At 29.3% G+C, this 21,219-nt stretch overlaps 1 protein-coding gene across 14 annotated transcripts; it reads left to right on the top strand.

The window, feature by feature from the left end:
- Positions 1-860: 860 nt before the first annotated feature.
- LOC108469590 (inactive poly [ADP-ribose] polymerase RCD1-like) lies at positions 861-7,099 on the top strand. Of its 14 annotated transcripts, none has more exons than XM_053018478.1 (9): positions 866-1,249; positions 2,288-2,488; positions 2,634-2,675; positions 2,744-3,894; positions 4,307-4,548; positions 4,951-5,048; positions 5,764-5,949; positions 6,464-6,559; positions 6,669-7,099. In XM_053018478.1, the coding sequence occupies exons 4-9, from the start codon at positions 2,750-2,752 to the stop codon at positions 6,729-6,731; spliced, it is 1,830 nt and encodes a 609-aa protein (XP_052874438.1). In that variant the 5' UTR covers positions 866-1,249; positions 2,288-2,488; positions 2,634-2,675; positions 2,744-2,749; the 3' UTR covers positions 6,732-7,099. The 14 variants fall into 14 exon arrangements, 12 of the variants coding, with proteins under 12 accessions (XP_052874447.1, XP_052874446.1, XP_052874444.1 ...); XM_053018481.1 differs by having other exon boundaries at positions 867-1,249; positions 4,990-5,048; XM_053018480.1 differs by having other exon boundaries at positions 865-1,249; positions 2,363-2,488; positions 2,634-3,894.
- The last annotated feature ends 14,120 nt before the right edge of the window (positions 7,100-21,219 follow it).

The following is a 21,219-nucleotide window of genomic DNA, read 5'->3' as shown; positions in this document are numbered from 1 at the left end:
TCTTTATATTTTTACATGTCATTAATTATTACAAATAATTAATATTGTTAACTTTTTAATACTTTAAAAGTCTTACAGACTAACATGTGGCTTTCTATTTCTTTAAATTTGCATCGCTTTTTCTTGACTTTATAAGATAATGGTTAAATTTCAATTTTCACCTCTAAACTATGTTGAAACTTGAGATTAATTTATATATACTTTAAATTTTTACATAATTTGATCTATCTACATTTATAATGTTATTAATTAGTTTAAACAGTTAATTAATATTATTAACTATTTCAATCAAAATACCGACACTAATTTTTTCTAAATATACTATTCCACGAAATTTTTTTATTAAGACAATTTTGAATGTGTATTTTTAAAAACATTCAATCAATATTTTCAATGCTATTTTTATTTTTACATGATTTAATTTCAAAATATCATACCACGTAATAAGCAATTATATTGTAAAGATAAAAAAATCTAAATTTACAAAATATATAAAATTTTAAAATATATTTTAATTTAATTTAACTTAAAATGAGTTTGGATAAATAGTAAAATACAATACATTTAGCTTAATTTTTTCTTATGCTATACGATTATTATAATATCTAATTTTACTATTATTATTACTTTTAAACTAATCACAATTAAATATACCGTCCATCTAAACTTAAGATATATACTAAGCGTCTAATTTTTTTTTAAAGAGTGTCACAAATTCCAGTAAATAATCATGAAAAAGGAATTTTCAGTCAATAATTGTGAGTTTGACAGGAAGTTTATCTTCTAATGGGGCCTACACTGAGTTATTTTTGCTTTCATCCAAATATATAAAAACCTATAATAGTAAGCTCCTTGTTTTTCCGGCTTTTTTTTTTTAGTTCCCCCAATTACCCTTCCTAGCAACCGCCTTTACGCTTTAAATGAATGAATTTTAAAATCCCGAAATGACCCTCATGTTGCCTCTCGTTTAATTTCGAAGTCGTGGATGACGGATCCAATCAAAGATAGACTTGGTGACAGCATAACTTGTGACGGGCTTGTAACTTTATCCTCAACTCGTTTTGATGGTTCGGTTCGCCCTTGCTTTTCGTCCAAGAAGGCGAGATAGCGCAAAAGAAAATAGTAACTAATTCTTTGAGTTAGGGTTTTTAACTTTTCTTTTTCTTTTATTTTCTTCTCTCTCCCATCCCTCCACCTTCTAGAAAACAGAAAAGTAAATCAATCACTCCAAAATTTATCTCATCTGCAGGTAATATTTTCCATTTTCTTTTAGTTTTATTTTCCGTTTTATTTTCTTTGATTAAGTTTTTGACAACGAATTATATAGATCGGCCCTGATCTTGGCATCTGGAAGGCGTTGACTTCATTTGTTGAATGGTTAATTCTTTTGATGGTTGATTTCTGTGATAATTGGTTTTCTAGGGGGATCAATAAAAACATTATGATATGTTAATTTTGAGAATTTTGCTTTAGGATTTTCATTTTAGGTTTTTTTTCGACCTTGCAGTTTTTGTGAGAAATTGCGGATTTGTAGAATATTGATATTCTCCTTTTCTTTTTCTTTTTTGATTGACTCAGTTTTCAGTTATAGAAAACATTTTTTTAGTTTTTAATTTTAGGAATCTATGTTCCACGGTTGAAATTTTGTATTTTCTTTTTTTAATTCTCGATCACCATTCTAATCACGTGAAACACCAGATTTCTTGTCATCTTATGTTCTTAGTTTTTTTAATTAGTGTAGAAATATATTTAGTTTGATGATTTGGATGAAATATTTTTTAGGCTGATTTTCTATTTTTTTCACAAAAAAAAACACACTCGAGTCTTTATGTATTTGTAAGAATTTTCCATTTTTTCCGAATCTTAATTTTCTTTGGTTTCATTAATTTTTGCTCAATTTTCTTAACAGAAATCAGCATAGGATTTAAATTTTTGGTATATTTTTGGCTGGTTTTTTTTTCTTTTCGAGGTCAACCGGGGGATTGTCGTGACTATACTTGTTATTCAAAAAAGCTCATATTCTCAGGTCAACGCCGGTTGTGTTTCGATATTTATGTAATTAGTATCATACTAATTCTGCTCTGAGTAAATTTTGCAGTTTTGTGAAAATTTCTAATTTATTTTTGGTCAGATGTCTGATTAATATGTGCAACATCAACATGTACAATATTTTTATAAATATTGTTGAAACATAATTTCTATAAATTTATTTGCTACAATAAAAAATGGGAACCGAAGAATTGTTGAAACATAATTTTTATAAATTTATTTGCTACAATATTTGTAGGTATTGTTATGTGATGCTGTGGGAGGCAGGGTACCAAATGCTGTAGAGTAATAAAGAAGTTGCTATTTCTTCTAGGAAATAATTGTTAGGAAAGAAAATGAAGAGTAACATGTCCAAGATTAATATGTGCAACATCAACATGTACAACATGGATATGTGCAACATGAACATGTACAGGATTGACACTAACTGCAGTTCTAGGTATGCGATCCTCTTGCCTTGTGGCGATTCTATTAAGTTTGGTTTCATATGCTATCAGTTGCTTGATTATTGCTTATATTCCAATTAGTATGATTTCATATCTAGGCCATTTAATGCCCTGACCTTTTTTATTTCTTTTTTTCAGGATTTCAACTTTTAGGAGACTGTTCCTGTAGTTCGGTAGAAGGTTAGACTTTCTATTCGTTTTTACAGTAGAACTATTGGTTTTAAACCTGTTGATAGGGATTGATCTAGGAAGAAATGGAAGCACCGAACGCCATGGTATTGGATAGTAAGCCTTTGGTTCTACATGGCATGAAGAGGAAGCGGGAAACACAGCATACAACACATTTTCCTGGGGCCTCGCATCTGGTACCACTACAGTTGCCCAGCTTGTGTTTAGCTTTCCAGAAACATGACAAGCGCAGGAGATTGGAGGATTGCGAAGGCAGAGTTGTGAGTTGTGGTTATACTTCAAAAAGATCTTTGTTACTTTGCTATTCAAATTTTAAGAAAACAGGCATTCCAAAGCGCATAATGTTCTATGAGAAAGGTGAATGGACTGATTTTCCCAATGATCTTATTGCCTCAATCAGGAAAGATCTCGTCAGAAAGAAGCCTGCTATTGAGGTTGAGATAGACAGTCAATCTTTTGTGTTAGATTTCTTGCATATGTTTCGATTGGAGCTGAAAACTGGCATGAGACACCCCATTGCTTGGATTGATGAAGCAGGTGGCTGTTTCTTTCCTGAGATTTTTACTGGTGAGGATGAAGCATACCCGTGCTGCAAAGATGAATGTCCGAATGACCAAGAATTCATGTTTAGTGAATCTTATGCCCCTCGTGAGATCAAGCTACATCTTGAGATTGGCATTAATGGTGTTGAGCAGCCAAAGTTGGAATGTAGTGGGGAGTCGAGTTCTTTTGTGAGACATTTTCAAATTGCTCAGAAACCTGCCTCCAGTTATTCTGCTGCGGAAGCCGAGGATAATTGCAATAGGAGTGCCGATGGAAAACCCAATAAAGCTGTTGAGGATATTCAAGAGAAAAAGAAAAACTTAGTTCCAGAAAGCGAGTTTGTTGATGTACTGTTCAACGAGCCGTTGGAGTCTTCAACTGTTGAACAGATGTTTCTTATGGGTATGAACACTTGTGAAGGTGTGGATATTCTTGATATAAGACCCTGCTCCAGTACACAATATAGATTAGAGCGTTTCCAGAAGCAGGTCCAAATTATGAAGAAGTATCGGGGGACTGCAAATGTTCAACGTGCATGGCTTGCTTCCTCTAGAAAAGCATTGCCTACCATCATGATGCATGGGCTTGCAGACTGCCGTCTTTCTTCAATCCCAGACCTATATGCCGCTGGTGTTCATCTTGCTGCAGCAGAATTTACTAATGGCAGGTTGGAGTTTTTTTGTTGTTTTTGCTATCAATACATGTATGGCACTGGTGTTCATCTTGCTGTGGCAGAGTTTACTAATGCCACATTAATAGTTTTATGGATTCAACTCTACAGAAATGTAGGCAAATTTTATGTTGCATATCATGATTCATGTCTTTATTAGGTTCACTCTGAACATAGACTTCCTCTTTCTACGAGAAATTTTCTTGCTTTCTGTTCCTGATCTCTCTTTTCACGTAAGTGCTGGTTTCCACTAGCTTCTATCTTTTTTCTTCAGTGCTTCATTGATCTTCCAGTTGTTTTCAAGAATCCTATCCAGACGAATTTTACTAATTTATCTAAAACATTTTCATGCTTTATTTTCCATACTGTGGTGATGTTGAGTCTGAATGTTTATCTTTTATTTGTGCAGTGCAAAGTATTGTGATGTTGACGAAAATGGAGTACAGTACATGATATTATGTCGCGTAATAATGGGAAAGACGGAGCTTCTTTTCCCTGAAAGTGGACAATGTTTTCCTAGCAGTGAGGATGTTGATAGTGGAGTGGATGATCTTCATCATCCGAAGTATTATATTACCTGGAACATGAATATTAACACCCACATTTATCCAGAGTTTATTGTTAGTTTCAAACTCTCCTCGAATGCTAAAGGTGATATATTTCTTCTTTGGAATGCTGTTTATTTGATGCTGATATGCATTATTTCTTTTCTTTTATGTAACATCAAATTGAAACTGTTCTCAACTCATTGAACATGACAATTAATTTTGGTGGTTGGCAATCAACTTAATGACCTTTAATCATGTGATCTGTATTTCAACTTTGATATCTAAATTTTTAATTTTGTTATTTAAGAAAATAAGGCTTCCTCCACTATGCATTGTCATCCGCCTCTTGGTGCGGGATTTTTTTCCGCTTGAGATTAGTGATGACTCCCAACTGGTGGTTCAATGGCTGTGTTTTTGGGAAATTCTGTGTGGATATTGTGTATTTCCTTTTCTGTTATAAACATTTACAGTTCTTTATCTCTTGAAGTTTATGTGGTACCGACAGGGAATTCGGTTGGAAGTGAGGCTAATCATGCTATTTCAGGTGTCACTGCATCTTCAAAAGGAGCCCAAGGTTGTTTACCAGCATCTGCTGGTGAATTGGTGAGTAATATAATTGCTGTATTTACATTTGGAAGTCATGGTGTAATGATAAGCAGGATGATTAATGAACTTGATCCTACTCTATGGTGGTTGCTCACCTGTTCTTACTTCCTAGCTGTTGATTCTTGTGGGATTGTCTTTGTTCAGAAAACGGTTGGACTTTATGGATACTTTGATTGTCGTCATTAGCTTTATGGTTTTGGCACAAATGGGAGGAACTCTATCTTGTTTGACAAGCATTTCAAATTATTGTACATTATCTACTGATACGCAAAGTATCCAAGATACCATATGGCTTGTGTTAAGGTCTTAAATTTCTGAGATGCTAGGTTTGTACTAGTTCATTTGCCTACTCTTTTGTCCTGCAATGTATGTGCAATAGGTGGTTGCTGTTCGAGCACTCAGATTCCAAAAGCTTACTTTTTAAAATCTGTGTATGGAAGGTGTAGATGCAGCAAATTATTGTGTGATATTGACTTATGCTAGCAAGAGTGGTGGAAGGAAAGTGGCACTCAGAAGAATTTTAAAATAGAAGAGCATGATATTATCTGTCTCTGCACCCTGAGGCAGTCTTTATTCCTATGTTTTGTGTCATACAGCAACACAAAACAACCTTTGTACTTTTAAGATATTTTCAGGCGGAAATGGCAGTCCTGATAATTCGTATATCTTGTGAGGTTTACTTATGTTTGCTGCTGATATTCTTGTCATTTAGGGGAGTACTAAACACCAAAATTCAGATTCAGGGGGATCCCAAGAAAATGATCCTAGTCTGGGTTCAAACACTTCAAAGACCCCTAAATCCCCTTGGATGCCTTTCCCTATGTTGTTTGCTGCTATCTCAAATAAGATTCCTCGTATGGATATGGACCAAGTTGCTAATCATTATGAACTGTTCAGGGTATGTTTAGTAAGATGTTTAATTGTTGGTTTCTAGGGGTGTAAGTGAGACACTAGTGTCCGCAAGCTACTCGAGTTCGACTTGGAGAAAATTCGAACTTGATTTGATACTTATCAAGCCAAGTCGAGCTATTGATCAAGTTGAATTCGAGCTTGTAGTACTTGACTTGAATATCTTGCGAGCCTTATCGAACTTTTCATATTTTTATACTATTAAATTATGTTATTACCCTTAATATATATTATTAACCCTAAGCTTAACTATTGAGTTGAGCTCGAGCTCGAGTACAAAAATTGGTAAATGAGCTTGATTGAGCTCAAGCTTAAGTAGCTCGATTATATCTCAAGCTAAGCTTGAGCTTAAAAATAGATGTTGGATCAAGCTCAAGCTGAGTATCGAGCTTGAGCTTGGCAGTATTGGGCTTGGCTCGGCTTGATTACACCCCTATTGGTTTCTCTATGGTTTTAAATAAAGCTTCTAATTCTTCTGTGTTATATCTTTTTTGCTCCGTAAGGCAAAGAAGATAACTCGTGATGATTTTGTCAAAAAGTTGAGATTGATAGTTGGAGATAATTTGCTGAGGTCAACAATAACTTCACTACAAAGCAAGGTATGATTTTAAATCCTTGGTCTGTTTTAATTACTCTGCAATGCAATACCACTACAAAATGTTGATTTGATTTAACGTTAATCTAATTTAGTTTTCTGGCAATTTGCAGATACCATCGAGGCATGAATTAGAGGTGGCAAAACAGAACATGAAGGGTCCTGGAAGCCTTTGAGTTTTACCATTTTCACGTTTAGGTGTGGAAGGCTTTGCTGCTTGGTATCCTCAAAAGCTGTTGGTGCTATTGGGTGACTTCAGCTTGCTTCTTGTTATCAAAATGCGTCGACATGATAAGGACATGTTTGAAGGTACTTGTAGGAGTCTTAGCACTGCTTTGTTTTTTAATGGTGTAATTGTTCGGTATATCTCCTAGTCTCTAGTAGCATTGATTTGGTATTTGCTCAAAACTGAAGAACTCGTTTTCAACCTGAACCGGCTTGCTAGCCAACTCTATCCTTTTTTTCTTTTGGTTTTCAATTTTTTTTCTGAATGTGGACGTGGTGCATCGTTCTCTTATAATAAATAAATAATTGTTGCCTGACATTTCTACGAGTTCTTTTGGGCGTTTAAATGTAATACCGGAGAGGAGGGGAGCTTCCAACTTCCAAAAGTAAAAGAAACGTGCCGAAGATCAATTGTGGTAAACTTGGTGCCGCCTGTCCATATCCCATGGTCATGTGCGAGATTAGGATGGCACGCCAGAGATAAAGGATTAAGTCGTATGGAATGAGGAAGTCAATTATCGGGTAAGATGATTGGGGGAACGTAGATAAATACCTAAGAGCAACCATTTGGTTAATGTCAGTGGAGCCCCCAGCACTTCAGATTGATGTTTCTTTATGGAGTTGCATGGGACCGGCTAGTTGACAATGACTCCCATGACTCGTGGTATATTTGCAAATTGCAATTGCACCAGCCATTGGTTCTTTACTCTTGAGCAATGAAAAGAAAAAGAGTGCAATTGGTACCGGCTTGCTTCACAGCAAAGTGAAGTTGGATTAATCTTCCGTTTCCCCCCAAATAAAATCTGTTGGACGTTTCATTATATCTGGTTTTCCATTAAGTCTTTAGGTCATGATATAGGAAATGGGCTAGGACAAACGAGGGCTTTAGTTTTCGACCCAGTTCAATGAGAGGCGGGCCTGATGATCCATCTTCAGAAAATGAAAGTGATTGAAGACTTTGCAGTATTACGAGCAAAAGATGAAAACATCTGTTTTGGATGGGGAACAGAGCAATTTAATGAGCAGCTTTACAGATTTCTCTTTATTGCTACATTATGAACTGTAAAGAAGAACGGGAAATTTTTCTCTTTTACATGCATTGTATTTAGAGAGATTCTTTTCTTGTACCTTCCCCGGGTTTGAAACTTTGAACCTTGAGGTAAACATCCGAATTTACAACTTTGACACACACCCAAAAAAAAAAAATCCATAAAAAACATAGACCAAAAGAATCAAGCAGCTAGTTTACTAGTCTACGACACTGAAATAATAATAGAAAGAAGAATAAACATATGGGAAATTAACCTAAAGAAAAAAGGGGAAAAAAAAAAAAGGGTGGTCCACTTACGGTATCTGAGTAGTGGGGAGGGTTAATGAGAGAGTTCAGTGGTTGTGGTAGTCTCCTTCCCATGGACCACCAGAAGATAAATTGATTCAGCATTTGTCACATCATACCATCACCTTGCATTGAAAGCTCCTAATTATGAATGAATGATTCATATCTGACTTTCAATATTTCAAAAAACTAAAAAATAAAAAAGGAGGGGTCTTCTGACATCTTCACTTCACCTTCCCTTAGCTTTTCACATTCTCAAAACATACCCCCAAATCTTTCCTCCACTATCTAATTCATCCCTTTTGTATTAAAAGTTGCAATAAATCTTTAAAACCGTACGTATGATATTTGTTACCAATATTAAAATAAAATAAAGGAGAGAGATGACATGAATGACAGTTTTAGGTTTTGTTGTACAATGTACATATAACTCCAAGAGAAAAGAGTGGTTAATTTATCAATCAACAGGGATAGTAAAAGTTTGGTGTGGTTAATTTATGGCATGATGCTCTATCATCATTAATGCAAGTTGGACTTGGAAAATCAAACCCAACTAATTACAACTACTCTTTTATTTCTTTTGCTTTTTTGCCTTTTACCTGCCTAAGTCTGTCATGTTTTTATTATTTCCTTTGGAATATTCTTTCGGTGTCAGCACTGAATTATATCTTCAAACAAGCTACTAATTTAATATAGGAATAATTAAAAAATTACTTTTAAGACAAGACAAGTTCTTTGTTTTAGAAGCTTGTAACGTTATACGCTGAATATTTTTAAGACAAGACAAGTTCATTAATTATAAAAACATATATGAAATTCACTCTCTCTAGATGATTAGTAGGTTGGAGCAATGTTTAGAGGGTCCGGAAAACAACACAATCGCTGGCAACTAAAGAAAAAGCCTAAAATTATTTAATGCTAGACGAAACTGAAAAATCCAACGCATAAAGTTGTTGTTGGACCAACATGCTTTTGCCTAGTAAAATCTATAATAAGGGAGATAAAATTCTCGGCATTGTAAAAAATAAATTGAAACAGTGACGCCGGGATTAATCTTTCTTAAAAGGGCACCCATTAATTTTTTATTAAATTAAAAACCAAAGTAGAGCAGACTAGGGCGTTTCTTCATACTTCATTATGTAGGAGTGTTGTCGATAAGAAAGGAGAGTAGGCACCCTTTTTTGTGAATCCAAGTGATTATAGCCCTTTTCCTCTTTTGGTTAATGATTGTTAAGAGAGAAAGCCTATTTCACTGTATTGGGAATTAATAAATCTATCCAACTTTGACCTTGATTACAATATGTCTTGCTTGGCCTTGCTTTTGGATAAGATGACCTTTTTTTAAATGTTCGCTATACAACCACTCATTTACACCCCCCTCTCTCTCATTTGAAAGTTGCTAGGCAAGAATAATAATGAATTTGTTGGTAATTAAAGACACTTTTAATTGCTACAAAAAGGTAATAAATAAAAGAGGTTTTATTGCATGATTGAATGAATGAATGAATGGAGGATAGCCATGCATCCTTCTGTGAGTATGGTAGAGAATGGGCCCTCGCCTCCCTACACCTTTTTTCATGCAACAAACAAAAAAATAAAAGGGTTCTCGAGTTGCTCAATCAATGCAAATATAAATGAATAAATCGGATGGCCAGCAGCCTCTCCAGTTGACCCCATCGAACCAGCTTGATGTTGACACGTGGTTGAAGATGGTGGAACTAAAATGAATGAATGATAGCGTAATGATGATAAAATAATTATTTTGACATTCTGTGGACTGTATATTTGTGAATATATGTGCCTATGACAGTGCTGCTCAGTGCAGTTATGATTTTATTAATGAATGGGTGAATGAATGAATCTACTGAGCTGAGTCTGACCACAAAACCCCAAAAGCCAAAAAATCAACCCTCCCCATGAGTACGGCCTCTCTTCCCTATCTCCCCTCTGGCTGGCTGATGAGTAGCTCGATACTCTTTTATTTGTTCCACTGCAACAATACTTCTTTATTTGCTGCCTGTCTTTATACACTTGCCTCTTTATTACTCACCCATCCCCCTTTCTCTTTGAATTTCGAAGCATCTACCTTATTTATGCTTTTAGATAGGCCGGTGAGTTAGTGATTGACTGAGATCTGCTTTCTTTCTTTCTTTTAAATCTTATATATATATGGCCATTTCATTGAAAATATATGGTCCTTGTTTAGGGCATTGGAATGGGCGCACCTCTATCTACTATGTTAATGGCATTCGCAATAGTAACGCAAATGGGGGAGAATTTTATTAAAATCGGAGCAAATGAACAAATTCTGTGCATAAAACAGTGGCACACAATTGCAGCTACCGAAAAACAGAAAAGCTCTCGGTCAAATTAAAACTGTGGTACTTTCTGCCTATACTCATAGTTGGGGGCTATAGGGGAGGGAGGGCTAAAGAATTATGAGGCATTCTCACAAGTGTATAAGCATCAGAGTGAGAGGGATTTGTATATTTAAGGTTCTCTTCCTTAGTATGGGTACTGTAATATACATTTTCCCTCGTGTTCACACATTTAATTATCAAACTTATAGAGGTGTATAATTGATATAAATGAGTTTAAATGGGTTTGGATATGTAATTGGGTGCGTTGCTGTGCGTTTTAATTTATTTTTTATTTTATTTTACAATATCATTATAATATCTAATCTCACCACCATCCACCGGTGAAATCTAAGATTATTTTTATTTTTATTTTTATTTTCTGAAGGTTCGTTTATCTCATCATTTTGAGACTGAACATATAAAGACAATCAGTTTCCAAATGCCTTATAGTTACTGATTTTATTATTATTATTTTTTGTTTGGGGTAATATGATTTTTAAGGTAATAAATTTGTTTAACTAAAATTCGCTGAAATAATTTTAATGTTTTATAAGTTAATAATATGATGATAGCTCAATTCAGATTTACTTCATAAAATTATATCTTTTATGTAGATGTTTTATTATAATAGAGATATTTAAAATAACTGAATATTTTACAACATTTATCATTATATAATATATATAAATTTTATAAACATAATTAATATTATGATATGATATGATATTTAATTTTATTGGTATTTTATATATTTATTTAATAAATGATACATACCAACGTTATAATTTGTATTATTATATTACGTAATACAAACGCGAATCCCTTGACCCAAAACTTGTGCCCTCTATGACCTTTTAATGAAATTATGCCACGTTTTTGTTTTTGTTTTTGTTTTATTTTAAGGCAATTTTATAAGCCTTGATTAAAATTAAAATTATTTTTAATTTTATATTAATTATAGAATAATTAAAATTGATAAGAGATAAAAATAATGAATTTTAATAATAAAATAGAAATAAAAGAAATTAAATCAGTTCATCATATATATATTTAAATGAAAAATATAAATAATCTAATAGATCGAATTTTGACAAGATAATTTTAAATTAAATCTAAAACATTAAAGTAAAAAAACTATTTTTTATAATTAAAAACTTAAATCAATTGAAAAGATTGTAATTCACCAAAATAAAAGAAAAAAAAAAACCAATCTTTTCCATTGATATGAGTTTTGTATTAATAAAAAATTTAATTTTAGTTTAATGTTGTGGATTTACTATATTGTCAAATTTAATATATTAAATTATTTATATATTGCCTATAAATTAAAATATATATCATCAATGAATTAATTTTTTATTTCTTATTTTAATTATTTTACAATTAATATGAAATTGAAAAGATAAAATTTAAATTTAATTAATGTTTATAAGATATAAAATGAAAAAAAAAAGTATACAAGGGGCACGGGGGCAGAGGATTTATATTCATATTATGTATATTATAAGCTACTATATACTATAAATATGTCATATTTTTTCATGGATATCATTGTAGTATTTGTTTATCTTCAATGAAATGTATATTAACTTTATAAGAAAATGATATGCATAATTTAACTCCAAATTAATTTGATTGAATTTAATTAAAAATTAATATAGAAAATATAAATTAATATATTATATTATATTAATAAATGTATTATACATATAATTCTATAATCTATACTATATTGATATTTATATATATATATATATATGTATTCCATATTATTATACCATGTAAAGTTCTATCATATATAATCTATTAATGTATAAATGGTTATTCTTTACTATAATCTAATATGTAAGTAATTATTTTATACATCATTTTTGAACTAATAAAAATATTATTTATTATATTATCGCATTATTGAATATTAAAAAATATTTTATTAAATTAATAAACCCTAAAACCTTATAGGTGCTACCAAGTTAATTAAAATTGATTTAACTGTTCTAATTGAGTCTATTTAATCAATCAGTTTGATTAAACTGATTCTAATTTTAGACTAATTGGAGAGATGAATTAAAACGTATTACCCTATTAAATTTATTTTTAAAAAAATATTTATATCGAATCTCAACTCAAAAATATTTTACCCAAACCCAAATTTATTCTCTAAAGCACCAACTCAAACAATTATAATTTAAAATACAAATCCAAAATATGATAATATATACGTCAACCCAAATCCATAAACATTAAATAGTAAAAATTTAAAATTAACCCAAAATCTATGTTACAAATAATGTTTTTATTAAGAAAAATATGAGTTAAAATCAATGTATTAATTGCCAACAATCTTTTGGCATAGTGGCAAGAGCATTCTTTTGTGAGGCATAAAAGTTTAGATTTAATCCCACGCAATACCATCACCACCTAATTATAAAAATATATTTTATTAATTATATGTTAAAATAAGTTGTTACTCTTTATACTTTAATAAAAAAATGATATTTAGTCATTGTATTTGAAAATTAAATCATATTTTTATAATTTAAAAATCTCAATTTAATAATTAATATTGTTAGTATTTTTGTCAAAATTTATCACCAAGACATATTAATTAGGGTTCTCTAATATGATGTGGTATACAATTGATGGGAAATAGGCATATTAAGTTGACACTTCGCAGAAACTATCAATAACATTAATGATTGAACTAAAATTTTAATTTGAAAAAATAGTAGGATTGAATTTTAACTTTTAAAGTATATAAAGTAAATCTCAAATTCTATAAAAGTATAAGGACTAATAACATATTTTAACCTTAATTATATTATCGGTGTTACATAATAAATCATGTTTAATCATTCATGAAAATTATAAAATTAATTTTAGTATATTTGAATTATTATATTATATTATTAAATTAATATATAAATATTTTATAAATTTTAATAATTATTAATTTTATATATTTATAATACATTGTATTACAAACTATAACTACAACTACAACTAGAACTACAACTAGATTTGGATTTTTTCAATGAATGCATTTTTATAACTACAACTACAATCAAACTATTACAAAAACACAAATGGATAAATTGGTAAGTGTGTAACACCCCCTAACCCTATACCGTCACTGAAATAGGGTTACGGAGCATTACAAGACATATCGAACAAATTACGAATAATTCACAAATAATAAACATACAAAGGATAAATTTAATCCTTAAGTCCCTATAATGGACCATCGAGGCCCAAAACGCGTATTAGAAGTGGATTGGGATTTATCCAGGTGCTTGAAGAATTTTCGTAAATTTTAATTTTTTTTTAAAACTCAATATAACCTTATTTACATACATTTAACCTTCCCTACAATTTCAAACCGAATCCAATCCAATACCAATAATATAACCAATTCAATTCATACATGTAAAAATCTAAAATATACCAAGATTAATACTAGAATTTACTATATGATCATTCATACCATTATTCAAATTAAATTAAAAGTTCTATTCAATTTTCAATTAAAACATAATTTTATATATATACCATTTCATTTATTTAATCTTTCATTTACCAATTTAAATCATCACATATTATCCTTACAATCCAAAACCGCATTAACTCAAAATACAACCTAGGTACATGCCACATATACCAAAATAAAATATACATCACCAAGGTTGGTGAGATCGGGATTGATTTGGATGCTGGACCAGATTTTGACTCCTATAGACCTGCGCACGGAAAATAACCGCATAATCGAGTATAGACATACTCAATGGTATTACTATAAATCAAACTATAATAACAATAATGAAATATAAATATTAAACATATAAAAATTGAATTTTCTCAAATATTAACTCATTCTTAAACTTTATTCGTTAATAATAGTAACACAATTTCAACAATATATTGTTTCAATTAAATATCATAGACTTCAATTTTCTTAACTACATCAACGTTTAGTTCATGCCTTCCATTGCCAATCTCAATTTCAATCCACAATTTAAATTTCTCATTTAAGTTTTTCACCCTATTAACAAACCCAGACTTTGGTGGATACACGGATCCAACCAAACACACCAGAATGGCACCCAGTGCCTCATCAGATAGTTCGAAGCAAAGTTGACACCCAGTGTCTCATCGGCCTAGCCGAAGTAAAGTGGTACCCAGTACCTCGTCGAATTATCCGGAGTAAAATAGTGACACCTAGTGTCTCATCGACTTGAGGTCGAAGTATCCTCGAACACTTCCAATCCTAGGGCATGCCAATTATATCCGACTTAGCCCGACTAGTTAATAGGGTTTTTAATTCACTTTCTCTGTTTCAATCAATATTCACATCAATTCCACTTAAATCACAATTTCACTTTCATTTAAAAAATCCACTTTCAAAATCAAATACACTTTCCATTCACCAATCAAAATACAATTCAATACTAACACATATTTCTCATTCAATTCAACTTTACTTTAAATCTCAAATTCTTTTTCAATTCAATCATAATCCAATACTAAAATTTATTTAACAACCATTTCAATTATCATTCAATTCCATAACAACACTTACCTCATAATTTACTTACCAAATACATAATTTAATTTAACATTTAATGAATAAATAAATAATTTGAATTATAGTACTACAAACCTGGATTTGTTCGATTACTCCTCGATAACTTTTTCCTTTCCTTTCGGTACCGATGCCTCGGGTTCTTTGCTAACTACGAAAATAATAATAATTTTCACTATTAATTACAGCATTAAATTATAATAAATAATTAAATTTTATTCAATTCCTACTTATTCTCAATTTAATCCTAGCTAAGTTTACTTACTTTTCTAACTTAATTCATACTTCTTTTCTACTTAATTTCTTGCCATATGAAACTAAATTATTCAATATTCATAATAAAACCCTAATTTAAAATTTCTTTCAATTAATCCTCTATCACAAAACTTATAGCTTCTTTTACAATTTGATCCCTTTATCAATTCTAATTTGAAATTCATTCAATTAAATCCCTAATTCACTATTTTGTTCAACATGAACTATATTCAAAAACCTTAAAACTTCCAAAACCTTAACTTAATTTCATCAAAACTTTATTTTAAAGCTTCTAAAACATCAAAATTAAATAAAAAGAACTTAATTGACTTGTCAAATTAAACTCTAAGCTTTAAAAACCCTATTTCGCCTTTTTTTTCTTTTTCTTCTTTCTTTCTCCTTACTTTGGAAAGTCTCTTTCTTTATTTCCTTCTGTTTCTTTCTTTTCTTTATTTCATTCCCTTTTATTTACTTTATATATATATATATATATATATATATATATATATTATAATAACTATAGTAAATATCTATTATATAATTAATGATATATTACAAATGTATATATATATTTTCTTACATTTGTACTTAATCAATACCTTACACTTATCATAAATTAATTTATTTATCACATAAAAATCTTATAAAATAATTATTTAATTAATAAACATCTTTTAACTTAATAATAAATAATAAATATCTATTTACTTAAATTAAAGAAAATACATTAGTATTTTACAATTGTTCACATATATTTATTACACATGTAATTTATTAACATCATATATTTGTCAACTTATTAATTTATTCATTAATTTAATAATATAATATCAATTAAATAATAATAAATATAATAAGTATCTATTTAATACACAAATGCATATGTTACAAATGTACATTTATACATTGTTACATTTGTACATCATTATCACCATGCACTTGTCATGAATTTAATTTATTTATCATATAAAACTTTTAATATAATTAATAATCATAAAATATCTTTATACTTAAATTATAAGTAAATTATGTATTTAAATTACAATTGTACAAATATAATTTTTACACATATATATTTTTATTACTATACATTTATATTTATTTAATTTATTTCATAATATAATATAATATAATTATAATATAATCAATTAATAATAATATATAATATATATACCCAAGAAAAATCTCAGATTTTTCAATCTAATTGCCGCCTCAATTATATCAAATGGCATATTTGCCATTTTGGCCCCCTTTCTTTTTATTAATCTATAATTCAACTTTTTCCCCTTATTCAATTTAGTCCTTTTTCCTAATTATTCTTAATTAAGCTAAATTCACCTAATTAAAATCTAATTAGAAACACTACTAGACTCATAGATATTTCTAATAATTATTTACAGGTTCGGTTTACTAAGACGGAAGCCCTATAATATACTTTTTTCGATGCCCGTAAATTTTGGGTAATTACACAACATAAATTTGAACTTGGACTAGAATAAATCTAGGCAAAAAAACACAAATGGCGAGACTTAAATCTAGAACAAAATCTATTTGGAGAACCTATATATGTATAAATACACATAGTATGATTCAAACCTAAGTAGAAACCTTAGCCTTTACTAACACTACTGAAAATCTATTTGGAGAACCTATATATGTATAAATACACATAGTATGATTCAAACCTGAGTAGAAACCTTAGCCTTTACTAACACTACTGAATCTTTTCCATAGTATGATTTAGTCATGGATAATTCTTAGTTAGATCATAAGTAGAACACTTATCTTTATATGAGGTAATGTCCACACAAATCCCAAAAGTTCAAAGATGATTCAAAGTTGTTTTGAGCTTTATAAGACCTGTTTTTCTACTTAGGATTGGAGGCATTTTAGGACTTGAAACAATAAAGAGAAGATGAGAAACACAAGTAATAATGATAAAATAAAATAAGAAAATTGAAAATTGTTGGAAAGATAAAATCCATGGAATGCGGAATAGGAGGAAAAGTATCAAATAGAATCCTCTAAGAAAATTTCTTCGACAAACTCAATTAATGGCTTTAAATGACCCTCCAAGAATGAATTATTGACAATATGAAATCTCTCAAAATCTAGAATAAGATTAAATAAAAGAATTTTCTAAAAAAAATTTAATCTTACGAAATAAAATACTTTAAAGATGGCTTCTCTTAATCAAATAATTAAAATTGTCATATATAATAGATAATGAAAGTGCCTTTTATATGTAGATTTAATGAAAACAAACTCCTAATTTAATTAGCTAAGTAAAAAGTAATTTTAGTTAAACTAAACTTTGTTGTTAATTAAAAAGATAAAACTTCTAAAGAAGTTAAAATACTTAAAACTATCATAAAATTCAGAATAAATAAATACAAAAGATATAAAACTTAAAAATAAAATATTAGACTTATATATAATCAAAATCAAGCCTTAAAATATATCCCAATATGAATTAAATACAAAACAAAGTCTAAAACTCGTAATTTTAGTAAAAATTTCGTTCAAAATTTGTCTATTCGCGCAGTCTTCACTAAAATAATAATAATTTGAGCTTACAAATTCAAAATGAAGTGATTCAAAGTGTGTTTTTAAAAAGCTAACAGAAAGCTTTTTTTATCAATTAAGAGACATTTTGACCCAAAAATATTTAGATACCATCTAAAAATATATCACAAATCAATTAATTTTCGAAACTTAAAAATTAACCATTTCAATAAATTACACCAAGTATAAATATAATCTCAAATGAAAGAAACCAACTTGATTTTGTTAATTATGGTCACTATAAAGATTTAATTAATTAACAAACTAATAACTTATAACAAATTATATCATGTTACAAATTTAAACTCAAAAAGAAAAAAAGAAAAAAACCCTTGAATCGCCTTTATTGAATTTGAAGGCAAAGGTCACAGCACAGCACAGTGCACACGACTGGGCCTGGCCTCCTGCTGCTGCTGCTGCTGGGGATTTGAAGTTTCCTAATTTTAAGTGATAATTTAAAAAAAAATTCGTGAAATATATAAAGAAAAACGATATTAATATAATAATTATTATAATGTGAAGCAAGCAAGTGGGCATTCAGTCATTCACCTGTCCATGCAAAAAGCAGAAGATAAAGCCAAATCCCATGCTAAGCAGGTACGTATTGGACTGCTCCACAGAGCTTTTGCTGTTTCTGCTACTGTTTTCCTAGTGCTGCTACGCTGACAGCACTGTCAGCGGCACGTCAATCATAAAGCAATGGATTGCTAAATCATTTTGCCTCTCTCTCTCTTCTTCCTATTGGTTCTGACACTGACCATATGTCTTTGACTGTATGCCCTCCCCATAAACCGTGTGGGTCCACCTTTTTGATACGTGTGTATAAATATTAAGATTTAACTTTTTTATCTATTATTACATGCCTTGTGTTCTGTTTTCATGAAGAAGAAGAAGAAGAAGAAGATGAAGAATGATGGGTTTGCCTCCCGCGAGATTCTCGCCTTATTATGCGTTGTGTTGTAAGGAAATAAACAAAACAAAAACAGACCATCCCATTACCTTGTTTTGAGATTTAGTTTGTTCCTTTCCTATTATTATTATTATTATTTTTTGTCTTTTCTTTTCCATTAATGTTTATTTCATGAAAGTGGGAACGAAGCTAATAAGATAACACATACCTTTTATGTATTAGAAAAATAATATAAAATACTGACTTTTATTTTGTTATATCATACACCACAAGTTTATTTGTTTGTTTGTTTTTTTTAAAGATTTACTATCAAAATTAAAAGGTTACTACTACATGGCTCTTTTATGGTATTTTATATAAAATGTATGACATCATTTTTAAATTAAAATTTATTACCAAAAATTAACTTTATAGGTTATATACTAAAAATATATTGTTAACCCAACTTTTTTTTTTATTTAAATCTTAAAGAAGCGGTCAGTAAAATGCAATTGCCGGCTGCACAGAAAAACCTGGCAATGTTGAGAGCGTCAGGGAGACAGCAGAAATGCTGGCAACCAGAAAAAAAGTCAAATTTGGTGAAGGCTGGTCGAAATTGAGAAAATCCAACACATAAAAGATAAAGTTGTTGTTGGACCAATATGCTTTTGTTAGTAAAATATATATAGCTTCAATTTCCTTACAACAAACATCAAATTCTTCACATTTCTAATCAATTCATTAATTAATATATTGAAGAAGCCAGTAATAGTATTATTATAGGAGCCGATACAACTTTTTAAAAGAATAATCGATTTTTGGCCTCCAATTTCATAAGTAGGTTCTTGAAATTTTTTTTTTATCTACTTTCATACCTGAATTTAAAAATTATTATTCATTTAGTCTCATTATGTTAACTGTTAAAAAGAAAAAAGAAATAATGACTTAACAAGCAAGTGTTGCTTAGTTAATTTAGGCACTCATTTTGTTTTTTATTTCACTGGTCTATGCATTCCATCTTTATTAATAAATTTTTAAATTAAATGAACTAAAACTGAAAAGTAAACAAAAATCAAAGAATGTTGTTGAAGAGGCCGTGACCAGCAACCAACCCAGAGCCTAGTGCTACCACCAATAAAGCCAAGATTTGGTTTTAGAAAGTTGAGCAGTTAATTTTTTCCTCGACAAGGGCAATGCAACTTTTTTATTATTATTTATTTTAAAACAAAATTTTACTTCTCTCTCTCTCTATATATATTATATCAAGGGGAAGTTTCTTCCACTATATTTTGTACGATTAAACTGTTAAATTTATCGATATGATTGTACTTGTCATGCATGTGAATTTTCGAACTAATCCGAGATCTCTATCATATCAATTTAAAATATTGTATATATTAGTATTTATTAAAAGGTTGAAAGTCTTTTCTATAAAACAAATAGTTAAAATTTTAATTTCTCATCAAATTTAACATGCATGATTTATATGAATGGAATATGAAATATGATGGTTGGATCATTAAAATATTAATCGTACATAAATATATGGAAGAGTGTAATGCTTTAGTTTTACACGGTATAAGCGGATCCTTCTCCTTACATCATTTATATCTATAATCTATAACCTATATATATATATAAACACGAGTTTGGGAAAACTTTTAAACTGACAAGAATACCCTTTAATTTTCATCATATTACTAAATTCAAATTTAAAAATAATTATAATATTTAATTTAAAATTATTTGTTAAAAAAGTTGAAGTAAAATAGAAATGATGATAATTATACATTTAAAAATAATTATAGTTTAATTTATGATTATTAGTTAAAAAGTTGAGCTAATTTTATTGATGTAAAATAGAGTTATTACTTGAATAGAATTCTAAGCATCTTAATTATCATTTAATTAATATTAGAGTTAATTATGTTAATTAATTATTGTTTTGAAGAATGTTACTATATTTTAATTACATAAAGTACAACTATATTGTATGTTGATTATATTAAAAAGGCTTTAATTATGATTTAATATTTTAATTATATTCACTAATTTAAATAAAAATATTAATTAAATATTACACGTGGAATTAATGAAGTTTTATAAATTTATTAATGAGCCCTTTGAATTTATTAAATATTATTTTATAACTCTCAAATTAGCTTTGTGATCTACTTTTATTTTATCCCTACTACATGGTAAATAATTTAACTCAATAAAAACACTAATAGTTAATATTGATTAACTACCATAAAAGTTAGACATGAATAAACAAAAGTCAAATCCAGTGATATCTTTCATATATGTATATATATAACTAGTTTTTTATCGAGTTAACATTATATATTAATTAAAATATATCATTTGTAATTTATTATAAAAATTTTGAAATAAATATTAGTTTTAGAAATTTTAAAATAATTTTTATAATTTTAAATTAATTAAATTTAATACA

The sequence above is a fragment of the Gossypium arboreum genome, chromosome 8 (genome assembly GCF_025698485.1).
Source record: "Gossypium arboreum isolate Shixiya-1 chromosome 8, ASM2569848v2, whole genome shotgun sequence".
Taxonomy (NCBI): domain Eukaryota; kingdom Viridiplantae; phylum Streptophyta; class Magnoliopsida; order Malvales; family Malvaceae; genus Gossypium; species Gossypium arboreum.
This window is presented reverse-complemented; position numbering and strand designations above follow the sequence as displayed.

What these genes read in the sequence shown, in the direction of transcription:
- LOC108469590 (XM_053018480.1), top strand. Translation starts at nt 2,750, where the DNA reads ATGGAAGCACCGAACGCCATGGTATTGGATAGTAAGCCTTTGGTTCTA. An exon ending in ACTCTCCTCGAATGCTAAAG is followed by an intron (nt 4,549 to 4,950) that starts GTGATATATTTC and finishes TGGTACCGACAG; the next exon opens with GGAATTCGGTTGGAAGTGAG. An exon ending in CAGCATCTGCTGGTGAATTG is followed by an intron (nt 5,049 to 5,763) that starts GTGAGTAATATA and finishes CTTGTCATTTAG; the next exon opens with GGGAGTACTAAACACCAAAA.